Here is a 25,924-nt window from a genome sequence, read left to right as displayed (position 1 = left end):
ACTCAATAAAAGTTTGACAACAAATCCTTAATCCATTTAATACATAAACTCATTCACATCATAACAATATAAATTATTACAAAATCAACTCAATATCTAAAAAAAATTAACTTGAAGTTGTAAAGTAATTGCTGAATTACAAGTGTAGAAGGTGTAATTGTTGGAATTGAAAATGAACTTTTTAATACAAATACTCACAAAAATTTTGTCTTAAAATATGAGAATAACAATCATCATTAGAAATAGAAAAAATAAAATTTTATTTTTCCATTTTAACTATGATTTTTTTTTTTTTTATTGCAACTATGAAACTATTAACAATTGACTTCAATATTTACTCATCAGTTATGCAGCTGCATTTACAATACAAACAGTAAACAGAAAAGCAATGAAATGAGTTTCTTAGTTTAAACTGGCATACAATTCTTCCTCTAAAACTTATCAGACTAAAACTAGACAAAATTAACTATACAAATTGTATGATGAAAATATAGTTCTTTTGGCAATAGAAAAAGTTCAGCAATGAATAAAAAGCAATATTCAATTTGACTTAAAATGAAGTTTTAATGGTGAAATCATAAATATTAATTCCGATTAAGAATATGCTACAAAATCCACTATTTTTAAATCTATTTCAAAATCATTATTTTAATCCGCCCACGTTGTAACATTGGACAGAGTGAAAAATATCCCTACCCTTTAGCTTTACGGCATTATTGGAAATGAAACTGCAGCTTCTATTTTGGTGACAAGAAAATTAAGATATTTCTTTGAATGTTTAAACTGAATCATTTATCAATGAGCAAATTGCTAAACATGAGAAACAGTATGGGATCATAAGTTTCACGTTTTATTTACATTTTTTTTTTTCTTGTTGTAATAAAGGGTATAAAAAACATGAAAAAGTAAGGGATAATGAGGTTGTAATAATGATAATGACTTGTAGTCTGTAATATTTTTATTTAATATTTGCATTGCATTATTTTTCTGTTACTAGATCACTATTTGTTTCAAACTGATTTTAGTGATTAGTTTTGATTTAAATGTTTGTGAATGTTATGGATAAAGAATATGCATTGAAATATATAATGTATATTAACTTACAACAAATATTTTTTTTTAAATTCTTAAGCACTCTGTTACTACACTAGATTTCCTATATTAACTTTTATTAGTTAAACTGTAACAATCAATTCCAAGATAATATTAACAGCATATCTAGATTAGCACATCTTCTAGTATTAAAATAAAACTCGAACTGTAACACAAATCTTGATTGTGAATTTAATTTTAATTTCAAAACAAATAAACATTTATAAAACTTATTTAGCTTGACTGAATTAATGATAATATATTGAAATTGGATTATGTCTAAGAACCTGAGAGGTAAAATTTATCCAAACTTTAAAAGCAGTCCTATTCCAAACAGCAATTTTTTTATTTCTCTTTTGGCATTTGCTGTCACATCAGGAGAATTAATAATGCATAAGATAGTGTCTACTTAATAAATTATTTAGGCAAAACATTAATCATTCTGGGTAAAAACATGCTATCTCTTTGGCACAATATTTACAAAAAACGGGTCATTTCTGGATACCATATACTGGATGACGCAAGAGCAGAATTAATTTTTAAACAATATTCCAAAAAAATTAGTGAAACAAAAATCATTGCAAACATATTCCAAATTGAAATACTGTTAGGAAGATCTTTATATAAAAACGATTCAAATAAAATTTAAAATAGTAAGTCTTGACAACAACAAAAGAATCTATATATTTTGTTACCATTTGTATTATTTTTATGGATAGCATTTATTAATTGCATTTAAAAATATTCATTTAAATAGTGTCATTTTCCGATCAATGAATATACAAGAATTCATAAAAACTCAGAGATTGTTTATTACAGGATTGTTTATTGATTGTGAATACATTGTGACCTATTTGTTCAAAACTGTATATATTGCCATTTATTTTAAAGTCTTTCTGAAAATAATTTTATGGGATAAAATGAAACTTTACTTTTGACTATGAAGGAAAAGCATTTATCATTAAAAGTAATTTTAAAGCTACATCCCATTTTGAAAAGTGTGAAAAGAAACATACATTCAAAATCTTGTAGTGGTCCACCAAAAGTTGATTTGCAACTCATAATTTGGGAACTCCTTGTTTACTATATTACTTATTGTTGTTAAATCAAATAAATTTGTAACATAATCAGAATCACTGTTATTGTTGAATAAACAATATAAACTATAGCAAAAATAAGAGATTTGCAATATGGCAAATAAAAGAGAACAAATATACATACGTTTAAATATCTTCCTATATTTCCTTTACTTTTGGCATCCATAATATAAAGTGAATCTTCACCATAGTATGACCGAACGGATTTATGGCCCTTTTGTTTAAAACTAGGAATGGCAGGAGGTGCCGATCCAGAATGTTTCGTACTCGAACCCTTTTTAGCAATTGCTTTGGAAGAATCTATAAATAAAAATATTATTATTATGAGAATATCAATGAAATTGTTTACATAAATTTCTCAGTAAATTATCAAATATGAATCTTCAAACAAATAACAAGTTCTTATTTCAAAACAAGCATTAAAATTATTTTTTAACAACCTAAAATACCTAGTTTTTTCTAAAGATTAAAATATTGTTATGAATTTGCAATATTGCTTCTCTACACAGTTAGAAGGTAAGGAAGAAACTTTTATAGATAGCTCTAAATGATGCTGAATGGATGCTAGGTCAGTGACTGAAGCATCTTGGGGAAGAATGTAGCAATCATTTGATAATCTTAATGATGAAAATGAAGGACCCAAATTATTCAAGAATTTTGACAATATCTTAATTAGAATTAAAAATACAATATCCTTCAGGAAGCTTCTTTTCCCCTATTATGGAAACTATAAAAAGCAAAGAGATACAGCTGAAGTCAATTAACAATGAGAGCAGTCAGTTGAGTTCAGCTCAAGCTAATAGTCAGGTCGAGAAAAAGGGTGGTTGATTTCTTAAAGTGCTTTGTGCCACTGTGATTCTTTAATAGTGATCACCTGCTTGTGTACTTCTATTTATGGATATGCATCTCTTGTAAACACTTCAGCTGTATATTGCTTTATATTCATGTAGAATAAAGCATCATTATTTGTTACCGAGTATTTGGACTTTTTCACCATATATCTCATATGTGGATTTTTAATTTTTCTGTAACATTTTTATCAATAATTGATAAAAAAAAATTGACTATATAATTTAATGGCATGAAACTTTTACTAAAACCTTCATTATGCCCAAGTGTTTGTAAGCAAAATTTGCAGTACTTATAAAGAAGTAAAGATTTAAGACTTTCTTTAGATGATTACATGATGTAAATGTCATGACCACTTGACAGAATGCCAATGTGCACATAAATAAAATGCATTTTTGCAAACAAGCACACAAAGAAAAGAATATTGAGAATTTAGAAAACATGCATTACAAAAAACATGTAAAATTTATCCAATAAGAGATAATACATTTAAATCCTATTTAAATTAATCATATTATCAAATAAGCTTCTGATATAGTGTTTTGATATTTTTTAAAAGATTAAAGAATAAAATAATAATAATAATGTTTTTAAAAACATTATTATTTTCATTAATATGCTAAAAAATCAAAACTAATTTCTTTCATCAAAAACCCTTAAGACAAAATAAATAATAAGCCACAATTAATATTAAAAAAATTTAAACACTGAAAAAATACATTCAATATGATCAAAGTACCAATTTAATATACTGTTTATATGAGCATCTCCAATTTTCACAAATTTGTTTTGACTTTTATATTTTTTATAAAAAAAATATTTCATCTCTATTTTTCAGTAAAATAATAGAAATGCATTGAAAATTTCCTGTAATGTTTAATAAAAGTTATTTAAAGTTAATATTAGTTGAATGAAAATAAAAGATGGTTAAATAAAGTAAATATATGAAATAGCACTTTTCATAGAAAAAAAAAGTCATAAACAATCATAACATTTGACACAAAAGTTCTAATTCTTAACCATAAACCATTTAAACTGAAGTTAAATTAAAAAATAATATATATTTCACTGCAAGGACTCTCAACCTATGGAACATGTATCAATGGTAATATTGGTACATAACATTATTTTTGGAAAAATTCTTATAAAAACATTTTAAACAATACAAAATAGTCTCTCGCTTTAACATCTTTTTTAAATCTGTAATATTAAAGCATATACATTTTCAGTTTTTGCATCACTCTGTTAAAATTAATGCCATACCGACTATATACCAGTTATGCTCTTTGATTAATATATCAGAATACAAATTACTTTTTAAAGAATTTTGCAAAACTTTTAATACTTTTTAATACATTATTTTTGTGAAACTATCCAGTTTCATATTCAGCTATATTATTGATCAGCTTTTCAAGAGGGATTTGAAAAAATTCATAATGTACCTGTTATACCTATAGAATATAAATAATATATTACAATGAAACATTATTTATGAACTTAATCAAATAAATTTGTGAAGTGTTTTATTCTTTGATCATAAACACTTCCTTTTGGATGCATTCATTTTTTTTTTCAGAGAAAATGAATGCATTCTTTTCATTATAATAAGTGATACAAAAATTAAGACGAAGAACCTCTACTCTACTGGATTATTTTCATCAAGTGATGATGATCTAGAATTTTAGATTACCATCTTCAGAGACTTTTGGTACTCTTTTTAATTCAGTTTTTTCCAGAAATTCTTCAGAAGCAGGGCTTAAAGGACGAGGTGTTAGTTTGAAAGTATCTAGAAAGTAGAAAGGTAAGGGTGAGTGATTTGTACACCATAAAAGCACTCACTGAAATACAATGAATGAGGATATTCAGGAATACAAAGAGAATAATTTAAGGAAAAGTTTTTTTGAAACAGAAAATTATTGATTTCTTACATCAGAGTTAATTTATGATCATAAGGTAAAATTTAAATAAAATTTAAAACATAATTCATACATCTTACAAATGGAATAAACTGTATTAAAAAGGAGGATAGTAAAATTGTGATAAAACAAACTGCCCTCTTTAATACATTTAAAATTTATGAAAGTTAATTTTTTTTTCAAATTTAATTTATTATATTGATGTTATGTTTGGAAGCATCACACGAACTATTTTGGAATGGACTTCATAATTTTGAACCCCAGCGAAATTATAAGGACTACACCTGCACTGGTAATCACCTTTCCATGTTTCTGTTCCACCTCAACAGTAGGACCTCTGTGTCATATTTAACATGCAACACACTGCATACAAGACAGATCTGTACTAGGATAAGTTTCGCAACTGGAATATTTTGATACAAAAACAAGGCATTCAGCTTTCGCCTAATTGAATAAAACTGGATTTTTGAACACTTCAAAAATAAAAATAAATCACAATTAAACACTTTTTTTTATCAATATAATAAACTACTTCTCTTTTCCCCACATATTCATTTGGAATATATATAAATAAAACTTAAAACGAGGAGGTAAAATTGGCTTTCCAGGTTGTAAGATAATAAAAAACTTATTTTGAATCTGATTTTTTCAATGAAAAGATTTTATAATAATAAAATAGAGTGAGAGTTAATATTGAGAAGCAGTCTTGAATGGCAGAAAAAGAGGCTGCCATAAGAAAAATTACTTGCTATGAGTACATATAAATAAAATATATTACAAGGAGAATGAAGTTTAAAGATTCCTATAAATACAGAGAATGAAAAAAAATACAAAATTATGCAGCAACAATTCTTATGCAGAATAGTCAACACCTCTAAATTACGCACTTATTCTGTTTCATACATTGTGAGCCAAATGAATGCTTCAATGCAGAGCTGCATATTGCAACAGGTTGTTCATGCACATTCATTTACATATATATATACATATACACTTTAAGGAGTAATATATTCCTTTGAAAGCAAGTATCACTGATATTCAATATGTACTCTTTCTGTTACATGGCTTACAATTAAAGTTATAATACAGTACAAGCTACACCTTTCAGGCAATAGCATCTGTAATAAGCGCTTTCACATCAACGATTGTCACTGACATGAAGAACACATATACAATCTTTTACCAATACCCTAAAAAAAAAGGGGAAATAGAAATCTGCCTTGCAAGTTATAACTGATAATTTTTTTTAAGATACTGAAACCTTTAATCGAATGCATTGTACATGTGACAATGATTTAGGCTTGATCAAACTAAATCATTTTATTTTTAAAATTTACACCTAATTATATAGTAAAAAGCACATGCATATGAAAATTACTTAACATGGTTGTGATGTTTAGTCTAAATTTAGTAATGAAATAAAGAAAGTATTGTTGTAAAATAAACCTCAAAATATTTTTAAAAAAGAATTAGAATTATAGAAAAATTGTAAGGAAATAAAACTAGTGTCAATATTTTTTTATTTATTTATTTTTGATAAAAATAGGTGGCAAAAATAATTTCTATACATTTTATGCTAAGAAAATGCTGAAGAAAACATTAAAGTCTTTAAAAATTTTAATGGAGATTTTCATTAAATTTTTAATTAAAATACCTTTCTTAGCAAGCACTTATTACCCAATAAGTAACTGCAAGCCAAATCTGGTAAATACAAGTTTAGCAATCTCTTTTATAAAACATTTTGTACTTTTTTTTTTTTTTTTTTTTTTTGCCATCATGCATGTTGTTTTACACAATTTACATATCGTATGTTAGCCTTTAAATATCTTCAAGTTAAAAGAAATCAGACTAAGTGCAAATTTCAGAAGCAAGGTGGTAAAGTAATAGATCACAATCTCTATTAACCTCTAAGTCTCTATTAACCATTAATATAATTACTTATTACAGAAGTAGGGTCTCCATGCCCATCCAATATCAAAAGTTTTTAATTTCAAATTTTAAAAAATTCCTGATAGTTGTCACTAATAGTAGACAAAAATTACGTAACACAATTTATATAGTAATGTTTTATAAGAACAGAAATACATACTGTACATCTTTGATACTTTCACTCAAAACATGCATCTTTTAAATAAGGTAAGCAGCTACATGAAACATAGTAAAGTTTCCGAATTAGACCATTCATTTATAAGTCTCTTGATATCATCTATACTTATATAAAGCTCAATGTGTGTGTGTGTGTTGGCGCTCTACAGGTCAGACCATTTGACCTACAGCTACCAAATTTGGTACATGTATACCTTGGAGGTCGGGAATGTGCACCTGGGGTCCCTTTTTTTTTGAATTTTTAATTAGAATTGTAATTATTAATTAAAAACTAACTTTCCCGCCAAAAAAACCTTTTTATTTCCCCACCGCCAAATGAGTAAGGCTTCAGGTTTTTCCCCCCCCCCCCACTCTAAAGAGGATAGGCTTAACATTTTTTGACTGATTATTTCAAACGATTCTGTTTATTTTCTTAGTGTTTGATGCATTTAAAATTAAATATGTTAATTAATCGATCTTTCTGATTCAGTGTTACCCCAACTGGCGTTGAAAATTCACGCATGCACATTGTGTTCCGATTGTTGACAACTGTTTTCAATGGGTGTGAATTTGATTTATAAATTATTTTTAGGTTAGTTTTATGCTTTTGTAATCAAATTGTATTTATGTTAGTTATATATTTTTTTTGTATATGCTTATAGTTTTAAGTACATCGTTTTTTAAGTAGTTTTTTTAACCTGTTTTCGACCGATTATTTTAAATGATTCTGTTTATTTTCTTAGTGTTTGATGCATTTAAAATTAAACATTGTTAATTAATCGATCTGCTCGTGATGAATCTGAGAAAATTTTGTTGAAAAATTATTGAGATATTACATAAATTAAGATATATATTCTTTAGTGCCCATAAAGTTTAAATGCTCAGTGACTTTGTTTTCAGTAATCATATTATAAAAAAAATGCTTTATTTCAGTAAAAAATATTATTATATTAATTGCAGATTCATCCTTTCCACTTTAATTTAAAGCATAAATTCTATGGGAGCTAACAAAGCTAAAGAGCCAAGTAGGAATTACATAAAATATTTAATTATTAAAATTTTAACGAACATTAAGATTGGCAAACCGGCTGGTCGCCAAAGGCGGCTAGTAGTATACAAAAAGCAATTACAAATTTCAAGGTCACATACAAATTAAGTTACAAAATAAGTCTCATACAAACACACCATGAAAACAAAGCAAAACAAATATTCCCAAGACGGCAAATTTAAAAAACAATTAATGAAATATAAAAATGCTTCAAGACAAAACAAAAATCAAGAAAATACCTTGGGATGCAGTTAAATCAGGCAACTCCTTCTTCTTATTATTTTTCTTTTTGCTGTTTTTATTATTGGATTGTGAATTCTTACTAGATAAAGATGAATAGTCTGATAGCTTCAATGATTTTCTTCTGCTTCTACAATTCAAAATTAAGAACATGAAAAATGGTCATTAATTTTTCAAACTGACATGGCTATAAAAAAAATCAATACTGAAAGATCTATATAATTAAATGGAAAAAAATTGTTGAAAAACATCTATTTTTCCTATTACTAATTAGAAAACAATATTCAAGTGATAAGAAAACATTTAAAAATGAAAATTATAAATACAAAAGATTAAAATATACTTCATCTTTCAAAAAGTGAGTATTTATTTAATATTGGCTGTAGCAATTAAAGTTACAGTTTTATAATTGCACTTGAGATGAAATATACTTAAAGAAATAAAAATTGTTTTAAAAGAGCCAACATAAAAACCAATTTTGATTTATTATTATCGTTGTCAATATTTTACTGTTCACAGTACTGTTTAAAATTTTCATTACAAGTAGAAATTTAAAAAAACTACCTTAAAACAGAATGTTTAGATTTTTGGATGTGTCAAACATATTTCAAGGCATTTTGCATTATTATTAAAATTAAAATAGTAATCATTTCTCTTTTAAAAATGATAAAAAAAAATGATGCAAATGATTTAAAATAGGATTAAAACTGCATTTGAAATCTTACGGCCGAATATCAATAACAATATTGATGTTGCACATGTATTTTAATGGAGTAAAAGTGTAAATAAAAAATTTACCTAGTAGAATAAGAGTTGATAGCAGTACTTCGAAGACTTGTCTCATATTCAGAATCTGTGTCACAAACATTTACATCAGAATCCCTAAATACAAAAAAAAACTTTTAGAAGACAACAAATGATATCCTATACACATTAATTATCTCTTGGGTAATTTTATTATTTGAATTAAATACTATTCAAATGTAAGTCATTATTGTCCTTTTACCATCTATTATAAATACATAAATCTTTCATTATGAATAGTTTAACTTTTAATCAACATTGTTAAATTGTTATCATTTAAAATAAATGCTTAATGATAGTTTTTAATAATACTTAAATTTAAAGAATTAATTCATTAAAAATAAATTATTCTTCATAAAATACAAATACATGACAAAGTAAACTTTACTTTCATTAAAATACATATATCAATTTCTTTTAGACAAAATTAATATAGGCAGTAAGAACTCAAGGTGTAGAATGCAAAAAACAACAATGCAAGTGAAGAGAATCACTCAATGAACATCATTTCAAATATCAATTACTATTAATACTGGAAAATTAATTCCGTTCACATTTATTAATCACTCATAAACACATCAAGAATATTCACAAGAATGTAATAACACATTTCTTAGCATGCATTATATTGTAAACGTCAATTGTCATTGAATAGAGAATTGGAAATCCAATTTAACCATTTAAGTGAAAAAAATGCTGCAATATGTTTTAAACAATATCGAAGTATGTGTCAGATATGCAAAAATGATCATTTTTATAAAAGAAAAGGAAGTATTAAACCAGACAGAGAGAGCAAATAAAGTAAAAGAAAATGATATTCAAAACAAAACATAAAATATAGTCAAAATACAAGGGTAAATGCAACTGACAACAGCATTATAATTTAAATTGATAAATTACAAGTGAATTGAATATTGTGTTCAACAGTAAGTCTTTTAAACATATATTCTAAAAGTCTGATGTTGATACTACATTCCACTTGCCATTGTATCCACTAAAGTGTGCAAATTGCAATGTCTTTTTTCATGCAACTGTGGGTTCATATTCCACTACTTCAATGTTGTAACATTTATTTGGACCTAAAGCAGATATCCTTTACAACTGCACACCCAAAATCTCCTACCAAATTGCCTTGGTATTGATAAACCTAATTTACAATTAAAAGTTGTGAACAGTTTTTTGAGATACCCTGCATATACATTTATCAAAATTTATATTGTTATGAATTCAGGGTTCTTTCGATTTGTTAGTTGATGTAGAAACAATCCTTTAGTAACGAATAACGACATTTATTAATTACAAAGAAACAAATACACAGGCATCAAATATACAGCCTAGACGAACACACATAATATACAGCAGCACATTACAACAAACAGTAGCCCACAAGTAGTAATCTGTGGTAATAACAACCACAGCACACAAAGCAGCCAGACAGAACTCAGCAGAAGGGAATCTACATAGCTACAATCTACAGTCTCTCCAAATGCCTGCAATTTTCCACCGTCTCCTCGCTTTAGCTGTATCCAACTGACAACTCACTACTACATGACTAACTACTCTACACATGCCTTGATTCTACTTCTGTAATAAATATCAGGATCACAGCTCAATTAAGCAAATGCAGGAACTTCACACAATGCTTGCACTTCGCTGGACTGACACAACCACTCACCATTGACTCACATGACTCCAAACCTTTCAGCGACTCTTTACACGAATGTCTTCAGCTTAGATTGCCGACCTTTTATAATGCCCGGAGACAAGCAGAGAAAGTCCTGGAATAATCAGGCAGTTGTTTTATCTTGTTTCCTATTAGCTCCATCACCAAAATTCTGGAAGGTTCCAGTATTTTTCTAATTTGTTGCCAAATGGTCGCCAAGCCCTGAGATTACTGACTGGGCATCTGATCACCACATAATAGAGCTGATCGTAAAATGATCTTTCCAGTGATTGAACTAACCGTACTGGGAAGCAACATTACAGATTTGTAACATTATGCTAGCGACACTGGATATGTAACCAACATCTTTACAAAATACCTTTCTCTAAAATTTGCTTCTGATTTTATATACATTGAAATATAATAAAGAGCAGAACTGCAGGAATCAAATGGGGCTCAGTAAATCAACCATTCTTGATCAAAATGTACAAAAAAATACTTCATTTACCAAAATACTACAAACAGAATATCCACAAGGTACTACAGTACATGTCTAAATACTTATCATTTAAAAGAAAAATTAACAAATAAAACATACGAAGAAGAAGATGATTGTTCTTCATCTCTCATTTTATAATCCTCATCATCAGATTTTAGTTCATCAACTTCCATATCCTCTATATCTGATACTCCAGACTCATAACCTTCTTTAAGTTTTTCAGCAACCTCAATATGATCCAGTTCTGCTAAATACTCATCTCCAAACAGATTACCATCCTTAAAAATACATAGAAAACTTAAATTAAAAAATACATTTTAATTTTAAAAAATAAATAATCACTCATAAAAATGTTAAATAAAAGTATTGAAATGCTAATTCATTATCTTATGAATTAAAAAGTGGAAGCAATTTCTGGTAATATTTAATATTTTTGGATGACACAATTTTTTTTTTCATGTAAAAAAAATCTTTATGCTTTCTTATTTTGATTTCCATGTTTTTTTTAAAAAAAACCTTTTGATATTTAGCTTATTTTGATTTTTATCATCATTCTTGACTTTGACTTCCTTATTTCTTAATCTAAATACTGATCAGTACATTTGCCCTAAAGTTTCCATCTTTGTCACTGACTTAATTCTACACATAAGACAAAAAAATTTTGCATCACTTTAGAATGGCTTCATTCTGTAGAAAAGCTTGAAATTGTTAGTTTACAGATATTTATCCAATACTACTAAATGCTTTTTATCAATATTTCTGCAAGTGAGTTTTCTCCACTGATTATTATTCTTTTTATTTCAAATCAATTATCTAATTGCTCTTTCTAATTCTTTTAACATGAGGGGAAACAAGTGTAAGTCATGTTAATCTGAAACAGGTGTGTTTTCATTTAATTTGTATATTTACTTTAGAACTAACAAAGTTTCGATTAAAATAATTGCATTTGAAGATAACAAGCATGTTTGAAAATATAAAAATGCTTGATTAACTTCTAAAATCTTTATCAAATTCTAAATAAATAGACATCTCATGAAACTCATCCCAATTTTGAATTGAGCAGTCACCTAAGATGACCATTAACTTTTTCAATCTTTGAAAGCTGATTTGACTATAAGTTGCATAGCTATAGTTTCATGTTTCCTGTCTTTAAGTCTTTTATTCAGCTTTATCATTTTATATCAGGATGTCCCATAAGTTTCTTTCCTATTTCTAATATGAAATGAATACACAATATTTACTTTTAAAATATTTTTTATTTTGTTATATAAAAACTCTTTAGCTTCATTATGCCTTCTTTCCAAAATTGTTCTGTTTTGGACAAGAAATAATCCTCGAAGTGCACTTTTATTTTACTGATGGATTTAAAGTGCTTATCGAACAGAGAGTTTTTTTTTAAGGAAAGCAGTAATAATCAGATGGTGCATGATCTAGAGAGTATGCAGGTTGTGGTAAAACATCCCAATCAAACTGTAAGAGCTTTTCTCTTATGATTAAATACAATATGTGGTCTTGCGTTGTCATAATGAAAAACAACCTCTCGTCGGTTCATTAATTCTGACCATTTTTTTGCTATGACAGTTTTTAATTGCTCCCATTGATGACAGTTTTTCTTAAAATTTATTGTTTCACCTTAAGGAAGGAGCTCATAGAAAATTAAGCCTTTCCAATCCCACCAAATGGGCAAAAGAACTTTTGGGGGGCATAGTAGGGCTCTGGGATGACTGAAACCGATTACATAGACAGCTAATAGACAAGCCTGCATGTTTGCACAAGCAAGGCTAGATAAAACCATTCATAATACAATGAGAATGAAACTTTTGGAACACTTTAATACATAAAGTAGCTGGACTTTCAATTAACACTTCAAAAAATGAAATGCTGACCCACTTTTCCAAACAAGTCCTATATGTTAAATAGAAGTTGCACAATCAAAATCAAAAATTCAAGTCCTTATTATATATTAAAAGTATGTAACAAGCATAAAGCACACAATTTCATAAGCACTTTAAAATTTTATTTTCATTAGATCTTTACTTCATCTGCTCCCTGTTCAGTTAGCAGTTGTCCAGCATATATACAAATGAAAGCTCCAGCTTCAATGTCATCCAAACATCTTATACCCCAACCTTTCCTTTTTGTTTTGAACATCTGTAGACGAACCTATTAAAAAATGAGAATAGAAATACTTAATTTAAAAAATTAGTCTTACACAAAAATATACTTAACCCTTATCGTGACAAGATTGCTTTTTTTTTTTTTTTTTTTTTGAAGAAAAGCAAAAAAAAAAAAAAAAAAAAGTATATAGGTAGCTATACATTTTGTATAGTATACCTTTTGTATAGCATCTCATTTTGTATAGTATACCATACATACAACTTTATAAAAATTATTTTATAGTGGTAGTATATTTTTATAAAATTGTATGTATGGTATACTATACAAAATGAACATAAGTGTTAATATTCATAATAAAAAAAAGAGAGATAACACATATGAGCCATTTATTTTGAAAGTGGGCAAGTCCATTTTTGAAAAAATATGGAGATAATGGTAATTATAGATAAAACTTGTTATAGTCTTTTTATGCGTAAAAAATTTATAGTAAAAAAATTTTTAGATTCTAATATTTTGGAGATGGAAGTTTTAGCTCTTAACAGTATTGAAAATTTGTTTATTTTGAAAGTGGTGCAAGTCCATCTTAGATTGAAATTATTTTTGACCGAATACATTACAGCAAAATTTAGCTCCGGTTGCTTTATGGTGAAGCAAATGTGGCCGTTTTATATCATGTCTGAAATCTAGGGTGTTTCTATCTATCTATCTTTAATAATAATAATGGGTGGTTGTACAGTATTTCATAAATAATAAAAAGTATATTTTAATTTTGTGTTTCGAAAATAATATGTTTATTTCCAATATCGCTTGTTTAGTCCATTATTGACAATGAAATAAATATCATTAATCACAAATTTTTGTTGTCAAGACATTCAATTTTTTTTATCAATCTGTAAACACTATTGGATTATAAATTTACATTATCTGGTACCACAAAATACAAAAAATATATCTATTAATACTTATCAATATTTTTAAATTTATTGAAATGCAAACCTTTAAATATCTCGCAATAACAAAATATGGACTTGCCCCATTTTCAAAATAAACGGCTCATATATCTATAATCTATTTAATTTATGACTAAGCACTAAATTCTACAAATATAGAAAATGTAATATGCATACTTTTTCTGCAGAAAGCAACAGTTCAGATATAATATGCAAAACATTATAATCAGGATTTGGCATAAGAATTACATGAAACCAAAATTATAATTATTTTGTTTCCCATGAAAAATTTAACAAACAATTGGGCACAATTACTAATCATTCCACAGATTTGAGGTTCACTAATGAAAACCATTCCTTAGACAATCTAGTCTCCTAAGCAAAACTGAGCCAACTATTATTTGTTACACAACCAACTGCAGTAAAACATCAACTTCATGAATCTTAATAATAATACAAAATACTCATGGAGAGACACAATTTTTCCCATTACATCAATACAAAACAACATAATGCATTCTATTCTGAAAAAAAATTAACAAATGTATTAATGTAATTTATTATTTAAACCTACCCTTAAGGGACCTGCTGGTTCACCAGGATTAATAGTTGCTAAAAATTAAATATTTTATGAAACTATGTCTTAATGATTTCTTCAACAACAGGGGTGCCACTCAAATCCGGCAAAAAGTTCCCTGTGTTTTCTTTATTTTTCCCCTATACATATATTCAAGATATGAGGAAAAGCACGAATAGCACTCATGAGCTCCTCCTCTGTATATGAAATCTGCTCTACAACTTCTTCAACGACACAGAATATGGTTCCTAGCTAATCTTGCATTTATGCTCGCATGATATTGAAAACTTCTCCTTCATACTGTAATATGAAACTATGGTTTGTACTAAAGTATGCCCCCCCCCTTTTAAAGCTTCAAGTAACTGATATTTTATAATTTTGTTTTTATTTATTTTTTTAAAAGTATTAAAAAAACATAAATAAGAACTAAACAGTCTGTTAGCAGAGATGCAGCAAGATTCTGAAAGTGATATCCTGATGTCACCTTGTTTTGTAAAGGAAGCCATTCTTTTACATTTTGCTTAGTTCATTATGCAAATCATTCACTGCAAGACATGTTCATTAATAATTAATTCTATATTAATGCAGCTCTTAATAAATTTCTAGTGAAACTTTGCAAAAGCAGCTATATTTAAAAACAAATATGGATTTTTAATTGATTTCTATATGAATAATTATCTATCACATTCTGAATACTCTTTCAATCAAAAACAGTTCCTTTATTATTTTCTTCTCCCTTAGCATCTTTGTAGTAAAGTCAGTTCATTGATTAATCATTTCAAATCCCATTCTCACTTATTTAAAAACATAATAATGAGATAAATGAAAAACAAGAGATTATTTAATTATTATTTTAAAGCAATAATGTGCTTTATGACAAGAGATATCAAACATTAATAAAAATAAACTTAATTCACATCTGCATACAAAAAAAAAGTGATATTTGAAAAATAAGTAAATAAAATTGAAAATATTATATATTTAAAGATTTTTAAATATATTAAAATACATTGTTTCTCTTAGCAGAAACAATGAATTTTAATATATTTAAGAGAACAAATTTTCCTGATAAATATAATGCTAAAAATCCTGTTAAATAATAAAATTAGGAATATTAAAAATACTTACTTTCATACCATTTTGAACAACTCTATTTCCACAGTGAGGTCCACATTTGCATTTACTGTTACATTCAAATATTCTGCAAAAGAAAAAACATAATAATTAATATTAAAGAAGCATATATAATCATATTAAATTAGAAACAGTGTAAATCATTTTTTAAGTCTTAATATCATCATAAATTGATATTCTAATTCTCTATGCTATCATAAATGAAATAATATTTTTCTGTTATAGAACCCATAGCCATCTATCTCAAACGTTCTTAACCCTTTTGTTAAAATATATTCACCCATTCTCCTAATCAAAGATTCAAATAAAATCTTTTCAACAGAAGAGTATGAATTTTTCAACAAATCATAAATTAGTGTTTTGCTTTCTGATATTATAAAATTATATGATTCCCTGTGCGAGTCTTGAATATTTCAGACTTTTCTAGAAGGCATAAATCTGAAGTGCATACTTTAACTACTAACTTACTAACTCTGATTCATTCTTTTTCACACCTATAATTGCTGTAAAATTTAAACTATGAAATTAGCATCTCTTGATTACTTTACAGTATACTTTTTAAGTGGTGGTTCTAAATTATTGGATAATTATAGTTTTAAATTACTCAAAGCATCAAATAATTTAGCAAAAATAAATCAGATTCAGATATAAATAAACTCTCAAATTTTTATTTTTATGAAATGAGAAACACTGAATTTGCTAACTTCTAGTGCTCCTAAACTTTTTTTGAATGCAAATGTAGGTATTATAACAGATGTAAATCCATAATGCTATGCAGATAGTGACATTTTATGCAATAATGATATATCATTAAATGAAAAACATTATACAATTTTGAAGCAAGAAAAATTCTCTCAAGATCCTTTTGACAAAAAGATCCGTTACAATCCAAGAATTATTTTTTCTGAACAGCTAATTATATTAAATTTCCAAAAGTTTTTATTTAAAAATAGTAATTTTCAAGCAAGTTAAATTTAATAATTACCTAAAACTAGCCACCTTTGATTTCGCCAGCAATATAAGTTATATACAATTTCAATTAAATTGTTTAAATGTAACTTCATGTCTATCAATCCTTCAAACTGCCACTGTTTTTTTAATTGCCTTTTCATATGTTCTGTACAGTGAGACCAATCCCATGACATCATAGCACTATTAAAAATAAATGTATGGGTTGTGTGCCACTAATATATTTAGAATTGCTAATACTAAAAGAGATCACTTGAAAGCAAATACAAAGCTTGAAGGGTCAGAATTTATATGTATTAATGTTTACCTTTCATTTTAACATTTATGTTGTAAAATAAATTGCAATTATTTTTTTAAAAACCTGCAAACCTCCTGAAAAGTGCAAAATAAAAACATGGCACCACCCTCTGATCACCTGAAGTAAATCTTGACCCTTCAGTGTGAATCATCCATCTTCTAATTTTTGCAGTATTGTAACTTCATATTTTTTTCTGCCCCACTTGCAAACTACACAGATATTGAATAGAATCTTGGTGTTTTTTTTGTGTGTGTTTTTTTTAATAATTTTCTACAGTAGAATAATACCACAAGATTAAATATTTGATAGAAATAATTAAAATGCTTTAAATTTCAGAGTTAGTATGTAATCTTATGATGGAAATTATGCAATATATATATATATATATGGTAATCAAAATTAAAACACTCCTACTATGAACACTCTGTAAAAGCGAACTACTCAGTATAAAAGCTCCAAAATTGTTGAGCATACTATTCAAGACATAGGGAAACAGATTAAGCAACAAAAAAAAAAAAAAAAAAAGTTCTAAACATTGATAGATGGCACCATACAACAGAAAATATGCTGAAAATATATAAATAACCACACAAAAAAACATGTGGTATGAAATTTTTTTTTAAAAATTTATTATTGATATGAAATAAAAAAGATGGAAAAGTGAAGAAACTTAAACTGTCATTGTAATTGCAATATTAATTTAAGCAGAAATTTCCATAAACCCTTGGTTTACACATTCCAAGATTTACAGATACTAGGTATAAAAGGGGATAAAACTGAGAAAATATAATTCTTAACAGCAATGGCTATCATGTTGCCTGAACAGGCTTTGTTAGTGAAGTTGTTTTATGTAAACAAAGGAAATTCTGCAGCTGCACTTCAAGAGTTTCATCAACTTATGAATTTACGCAAAGGACCATTACTTCCAAAGCTCTCAGATGATCACTCGATTCGAAAAAAGTGAAGATCTTAGAGATCAGCCGAAATTGACTCGTTCAAATGGTATTGAAGATGTTGCTACTGCTATTGTTGGACAATCAATGGATAATGTTGTAGGCATAGCAGTGCACATGCAGCATCATAGTACTTGTGTATTCTCTGCACTACAATGAAGAATGTACCAGGAAAAATAACGCATTTTTACTCATATAAAATTCATTACATTCAGCAATTACTGCTCATCGACAGAAAGAAGTGACTGGCCTTTGCATCGACATTTTTTGCTAGAGTTGAAATGGATTCATTATGGCCATGGCAGATTCTATGGAGGGATGAAGCACATTTCCAATTAAGTGGAATAGTCAACACCTATAACTGTTGCATTTGGAACACGGAAACCCTCGTACATTCCAAGAGATTCCACTTCACTCACCGGAAGTTGCAATCTGGTGTGGATTCACAGCCACATTTATTCTTAGACCTTTCTTTTTAGAAGAGGCTATAGGCAATTGCCCTGTGACATGCACCATGATGGCCAGGAGGTACCAAAACATGCTCGAAAATTTTGGTGTACCCCAAATGCAACAGCACCAATGTCTTGATTCAATTAATTTTATGCAAAGACGGAGCACCTCCACACATTGGACTCTGTGTACAGCAGTTTCTTCTGCAACATTTCATTAATGATAGAGTAATTAGTCGTGTGTCCCTGACAACCTGACCATCTCGTTCTCCAGATCTTAATCCTCGATTTTTGACTGCGGGGATATTTAAAAATTTTATCTCCTTTATCCAGGACGTCTAGTAACCTTGACAGATTTGAAAGACAGTATCACTCTGCATATGAAAAGTATCACAATCAACCAATTGCAATCTGCAATTGAACAAGCTGTTTACAGAATACAGATTTTACATCTTGAAGAAGGGTACCATATTGAGCAGTTTCCCCTACATCGATACGGTACTTGTGATTTTATGTTTGATGCATTTACTCACATAATCCATTTACCCATATCTTGAATTGTATGCTCAACAATTTTGGAGACTTTTCACTGAGCAGTTTGCTATATAAACAGCTCTGAGTATGGGTGTCTTAATTTTGATCACCTTGTATATATAATTTTTAAAAATCACAAAAACATAAGAAATATTTGCCTAACTTTTAAACAAGGATCATCAAAAGGATTTTTAAAAGGTGCTAATTTAAAAATGTGCAATATATTTATGTAAAAAAATAAATTTAAAAAAAATTATATAAAAATCATTAAAAAGAATTTTTAATTATGCTTGAAAGAAGATGTAGAACTAACTTTTGTATAGATTTGTGGCGATCCTGCTTCCATCAAAATGACTGTATTCGAAAAACTATTTTCCTAACTGCTCACCAGAAGTACGAAGCAGTTATCTGCGATCAAGCGCGCAAGCTGTGCGAATTAAAAAGATCAATTTCCGGTCTTTCAAAAAATCTGTTGTCTGTCGATGTGTTAGCGTTAAAAATTAAAAGATGTTTATTTTTATATAAAAAAAGTCGTCGCTCATTCTTTATGTGTGGATGTAACTTAACTATCCCAATTTGCAACCTTCTCCACTAAAACATCCCACATTTGGTGACTCGAAAAGTGAAAGGATAACTTTCCCAGTTTTCTTTATGCATTAAATGGCGCCATAACGCATTTCTTCCTAATGGCGGTAAGCGTATCGTTGAATATTGTTTCTATTTTCACAGCCTAAATAATTTCCATCGGAACTTCTGTTATATAATTTGGATTAGCATTTTCATATTATTTACTCTGATTATCAGTATATTATTTGTATTTTCGTATTTCAAAGCAGTTTTGTGAAATTATATTTATAACGTGCCTTTGATTTCTTGAATAAAACATGCCAGGAGATACTCCAAATTCCGCCAACAACGACGCAACAGTTTCTCGTGTTGGCGTCAAACTTCCGCCTTTCTGGAAAGCTAACCCTGCATTATGGTTTGTTCAACTTGAGGCGCAATTCGCCTTGGCGGGAATTACTGCTGACGATACAAAATTTAATCACGTTATTTCTGCCGTTGATTCTGATATTTTGAATTGTGTAAGCGATATAATATTGAAACCTCCTGATACTGATAAATATCCAACATTAAAAAAACGTTTAATTGAGTTGCATTCTGAAAGTGAAGCTTCGAAAATACGTACGCTGCTACAAGGCCTAGAACTTGGCGACCAACGACCATCTCAGTTATTAGCTCGTATGAAAACATTGGCGGGCGATACTGTTGGCGAGCCACTCTTAAAATCTCTTTGGCTCGGAAGACTGCCAAACAGCACACAAACTATTTTAACTGCTTTGAATGAAGATTTAGCTGGTTTAGCATCAGTTGCAGATAAAATAAATGATTTGGCTGGCCATTCAAACATTAATTCCGTTACTCCTCAATCTTCGAATAATCAAATAGCCCAACTTGAAAAACAAGTCGCCCATTTGACGACTTTAGTTGGCGAGCTTACTACAACAATGCGCCAATCACGCTCTCAAAGCAGAAATAGAAATCGACCTTTTAAAAACAGTCGTAGTTGCTCTCGTGATCGCTTAAAAAAATATAAAGAACCTGCTGATGGCATTTGCTTTTATCATACAAATTTTGGCACAAAAGCAAAAAAATGTAATTTGCCTTGCTCTTTCAAGAATTCGGGAAACTAAATCGACGGTCGTCCACTGGCCTTGGCCACGATCGCAAAATTAATAGAATTATGCTGGCCGATAAAGTTAGTAAATGGAAATTTTTAATGGATACAGGCGCAGACGTATCTGTTTTACCAAACAATTATGCTCCTAAAGCTGATTCCTCTAATGAATTACTCCTCTTAGCTGCTAATGGCACAAAAATAGCTACTTTTGGTAAAAAACGCCTTACGCTAGACTTAAATTTACGGCGAAATTTTACTTGGTCTTTCATAATTGCAAATGTGAACCAACCAATTATAGGTGTTGATTTTTTAAAACACTATAATCTTTTGGTTGATGTTAAAAGTGGTTGTTTGATTGATGGCATAACTAAATTAACCACTCAAGGCAAATATACAAACACAGATTCATTAACTTCTGGTATATCCATTTTGCTTGGCGATTCAGAATTCTATGACATTTTATCGCAATTCCAAGACCTCACTTATCCATCTCAACCAACAAAAAGCAAAGTATCAACTAAAATACATCACTTTATTGAAACAACTGGTCAACCAGTATTTTCGAGACCTCGTCGCTTATCTCCCGAGTTGCTAAAAATTGCATGTCAGGAATTTGAATTTTTAATGTCTCAAGGTATTATCCGTCCTTCTAGTAGCCCATGGGCAAGTCCTCTACACATGGTGAAAAAGTCTAATGGAGAATGGAGACCGTGTGGCGACTACCGTCGTTTAAATTCAATTACCGTTCCTGATAGATACCCAGCTCCTCATATTCAAGATTGCACTCAAATGTTTTTCAATAAAACCATTTTCTCCAACCTGGATTTGATCCGAGCTTATCATCAAATTCCTATTAACCCAGCGGACATTCCAAAAACAGCAATCACAACCCCATTTGGTCTTTTTGAATATGTTTATATGCCCTTTGGTTTAAGAAACGCGGGACAAACCTTTCAACGTTATATACATCAAGTTTTGTCAAATTTAGATTTCTGCATTCCTTATTTTGATGACATACTGATTGCATCAAATAATGTAGAACAGCACAAACAACATTTAAAAACAGTATTTGAACGATTATCTCAGCACGGATTGAAACTAAACCCTTCAAAATGCATCCTTGGGAAGCAATCGGTAAAGTTTCTAGGTTGTCTAATTACATCTGAAGGCGTGAAACCTTTACCGAAAAAAGTTCAAGCCATTTCTGATTTTCCCAAACCTCAAAATATATCTGAGCTAAAGCGTTTCTTGGCCATGCTCAATTTTTACCGTCGATTTTTGCTTCATGCCGCTCAGACTCAAGCTAGCCTACACGAACTTTTAAAAAACTCTAAAAAGAATGATAAGCGACTTGTTCCTTGGACTGACCTCACTACAGAAGCTTTCGAAAAATGCAAATCTGATATTGCAAATGCAGCTAATTTGAACTTCCATTCACCTAACCAGCAATTATCTATCATGGTTGATGCTTCAGACTCAGCCATCGGATCTGTCCTCCATACAACTACGTCTAATGGTCAACAACCTCTAGCATTTTATTCCCGAAAACTTACGCCCTCAGAACGTAAATACAGTACGTATGATAGGGAACTTTTGGCGATATATGCAACTATCAAACATTTTCGACACTTGTTGGAAGGTCAAAATTTCATAATATTTACAGATCATCGACCTCTTACTTTTGCTTTCACCAAAAAATCTGACTCTTCTTCTCCAAGACAACTAAGATACCTTGATTTCATTGCACAATTCAGCACCGACATCAGGCACGTATCGGGCTCAAAAAACGTTGTAGCTGATACCTTATCTCGTATTAATGAAATACAGTTACCAAAAATAGACTTTTCTGCCATGGCGGAAGCACAAGCATCTGATGAAGAACTTCAGACTATTTTGGCAAAGAATGAACTGTCACTTTGTTTAAAACCTCTCTCAACCGACCCCAATTCATCTAAACTTTACTGTGATGTCAAGCAAAACAAAATTAGACCTTACGTCCCAGAAATTTTCCGAAAGAAAGTTTTTCTATCTTTGCACAATATTTCCCACCCAGGTATCCGTGCCACTAAACATTTGATTGCAGAGAGATTCTTTTGGCCGTCCATGCAAAAGGACATTTCAAATTTCACCCGTTCATGTCTAGATTGCCAAAAATCTAAAATAGCTAGACACACCAATAGTCCTCTTAAATCTTTTCAATTACCTGCAGCCAGATTCGATCATGTTCATCTAGATCTCGTAGGACCTCTTTCACCTTCAAACAATTGCGGATACCTACTTACCTGCATAGATCGTTTCACACGATGGCCTGAGGCAATTCCCATTCCTGATATTTCTGCTGAAACTGTTGCGCGTGCATTCATAACTCATTGGATCTCACGCTTCGGTTTGCCTTCAATAATCACGACAGATCAAGGACGACAATTCCAAAGCAACTTGTTTTCTTCGCTCAGCAAACTCTTGGGTGTCCAAAAGATCCGAACGACCCCATACCACCCAAAAAGCAATGGAATAGTCGAGCGATTCCATCGATCTCTTAAACAAAGCCTCCGATGTCATGCATCTACGAAATGGACCGAATCAATTCCTTTGGTTTTGCTCGGACTCCGAACCGCATTAAAAGAAGATCTACAGTGCACATCGGCCGAACTAGTTTATGGCTCAACCCTTAAACTACCATCAGAATTTTTTGAATCCCCTTCAATTAACGTCGAGCCTCATGAGTTCCTAATAAATTTACGGACCTTGATGGATCAACTTAAACCTGTTGCTACTGCACCTCATGACACCAAGAAAGTATTCGTTCATCCAGCTCTGGACACTTGCTCACATGTGTTCGTGCGCCACGATGCTGTTAAAAAACCTTTACAAGCGCCATACGATGGACCATACCTCGTACTCAAACGAACTGATAAAATGTTCACAATTGAAAAGAACGGCAAACAGTCCACGATCAACATTGATCGCTTAAAGCCTGCGTTCTTCGAGAACTCTCACCAGTCCTCTGCACCAGCAATATCACCACCAGTTGCAGTTCCGACTTCACCAAAACCAGTACCTGAACTGTCTCCATCGAGTCCTGTGTCACCTACAAATTCTACTCCAGTACCTTATGTGACCAGATCTGGCCGACGAGTTCGCTTCAACACTCGTTACCTCTAACTTCAGTGCCTGCTGCACTACTAGAGGGGGGAGTACTGTGGCGATCCTGCTTCCATCAAAATGACTGTATTCGAAAAACTATTTTCCTAACTGCGCACCGGAAGTACGAAGCAGTTATCTGCGATCAAGCGCGCAAGCTGTGCGAATTAAAAAGATCAATTTCCGGTCTTTCAAAAAATCTGTTGTCTGTCGATGTGTTAGCGTTAAAAATTAAAAGATGTTTATTTTTATATAAAAAAAGTCGTCGCTCATTCTTTATGTGTGGATGTAACTTAACTATCCCAATTTGCAACCTTCTCCACTAAAACATCCCACAGATTTTCAATTATATAAAACTAACTTTTGTGTAATAATTTCATAAGTTACAGCAAAAAACAGTAAAATTTAGCTTACTTTGAATAATTATTTTTAAATAACATTGAATTGATTTAAATCTTCCTAATAAATATTTGATTTGTAAGCTCTAGAGTCTGATCTGAAGAGCACCAATACACACATATTCATCTTTATTATTAGTATAGATTGATTGAAATTGTGTACATATTCTAAATAAAATTGTTAGATTTCTACTTTCAGAAATTTGCACATCTTCCTGAATAGATTATATAAGTTAAAAGAAATCACTATGTTATTAAATTTTACACACATTTATAAAATCAAACTAATAAGATATTATTTCAATTATATTCTGTAATAAATGACTCTAAACACAAGCGTGATTCGAATTCTTATTTTACTCTAACTTAAAATCACAACAACAACAGTTCCAAACTTGAAAATCAAGAGTTGAGTTGTTCCAGCTATACACAGAGAGTTGAGTTGTTACAAAGTTTAATGTGAATATCTCGTGCATAAGCAATAACTGTTTAATGTCACAACTGAATTATCTTTTACAATTCTCATAAAAATGATAGCAAAACTTTTCACTTACCCAGTAACTACTGGTTCCTTAAGACGACGGAATTTGTATCCGACATCTGCATTATAATGACCACTGTAAGCATAACTAGTGATTCGCTGACATTCGCACAGTTCTGGAGTCTAATAGAAAAATAATTGTTTTTAAACTTTTATCAGTAAATTAACGTAAGTTTTTAAATTTTAACTAGTACTTATTCTTTAGTCTTTTAAATTATATTGTTTTTCTATAAGTGTTATGGAATCTTCTTTCGATACCAGAGAAGTAAGATTCATTCTTGTTTCACCATCTGGTAGTGAACTTTTTCACAAATTCATTAACAGATGGTACCACATTTATCAAACCAAAAATTAATTAAACAACTGATTCTTAATATCTGAAAATATTAAAGTCATATATTGTCATAAAGAATGCACACATATATAAAAAATTTAATTTTTACAAAACCTGTCAAGTGAAAAAAGATGAGAATAAATACAGCAAATAGTGCACACCAGAATAAATACTTTTGTTACAGAATTATACGATTATCCCAACTTTGTTAAATTTGAAAGAAACACATAGAAGTAATAAAGTTATTATTTACTTTTTTTAAAAAATTTACCTGACAATTATCTGTACAGTCGCACCCAACTAAAAATTCTTTATCTTCATTTAAATAGACTCCTTTTCCGGGATATCGTTTAGGTGAATATTCCACATATGGTGGAGCTACATTCTCCCATGAATTCACACAACGTACAGGAACATTTTCTTTGCCTTGCGTAACATCAGGATGTTCATATTTTATCTACATTTCATGAAAAATAATTAATTTGTAACAAAAAATAAATATTCTTATTCTTAGGGCAAACTAAATAATATTGGCAATATATTATAGTAAACCA

General features: G+C 29.7%; 1 protein-coding gene across 3 annotated transcripts in view; it reads right to left on the bottom strand.

Moving 5' to 3' along the window:
* The window catches only part of LOC129981000 (histone-lysine N-methyltransferase SETDB1-like), a 111,315-nt gene that overhangs the window by 2,235 nt on the left and 83,156 nt on the right, over positions 1-25,924 (bottom strand). For 2 of the 3 annotated variants that reach the window (XM_056091574.1, XM_056091576.1), the window contains 9 exons: positions 25,642-25,827; positions 25,050-25,159; positions 16,067-16,139; positions 13,331-13,456; positions 11,393-11,571; positions 9,126-9,209; positions 8,327-8,457; positions 4,729-4,824; positions 2,314-2,489 (listed from right to left, as the gene is read on the bottom strand). In XM_056091574.1, the coding sequence (XP_055947549.1) occupies positions 2,314-2,489; positions 4,729-4,824; positions 8,327-8,457; positions 9,126-9,209; positions 11,393-11,571; positions 13,331-13,456; positions 16,067-16,139; positions 25,050-25,159; positions 25,642-25,827 (1,161 nt within the window). The remainder of the gene's footprint in view (positions 1-2,313; positions 2,490-4,728; positions 4,825-8,326; positions 8,458-9,125; positions 9,210-11,392; positions 11,572-13,330; positions 13,457-16,066; positions 16,140-25,049; positions 25,160-25,641; positions 25,828-25,924) is intronic. The other variant, XM_056091575.1, reaches the window with a different exon arrangement.

The sequence above is a fragment of the Argiope bruennichi genome, chromosome 8, assembly GCF_947563725.1.
Source record: "Argiope bruennichi chromosome 8, qqArgBrue1.1, whole genome shotgun sequence".
NCBI lineage: Eukaryota > Metazoa > Arthropoda > Arachnida > Araneae > Araneidae > Argiope > Argiope bruennichi.
Note: the sequence above shows the minus strand (reverse complement) of the source record. Positions and strands in the feature narration are given on the sequence as shown.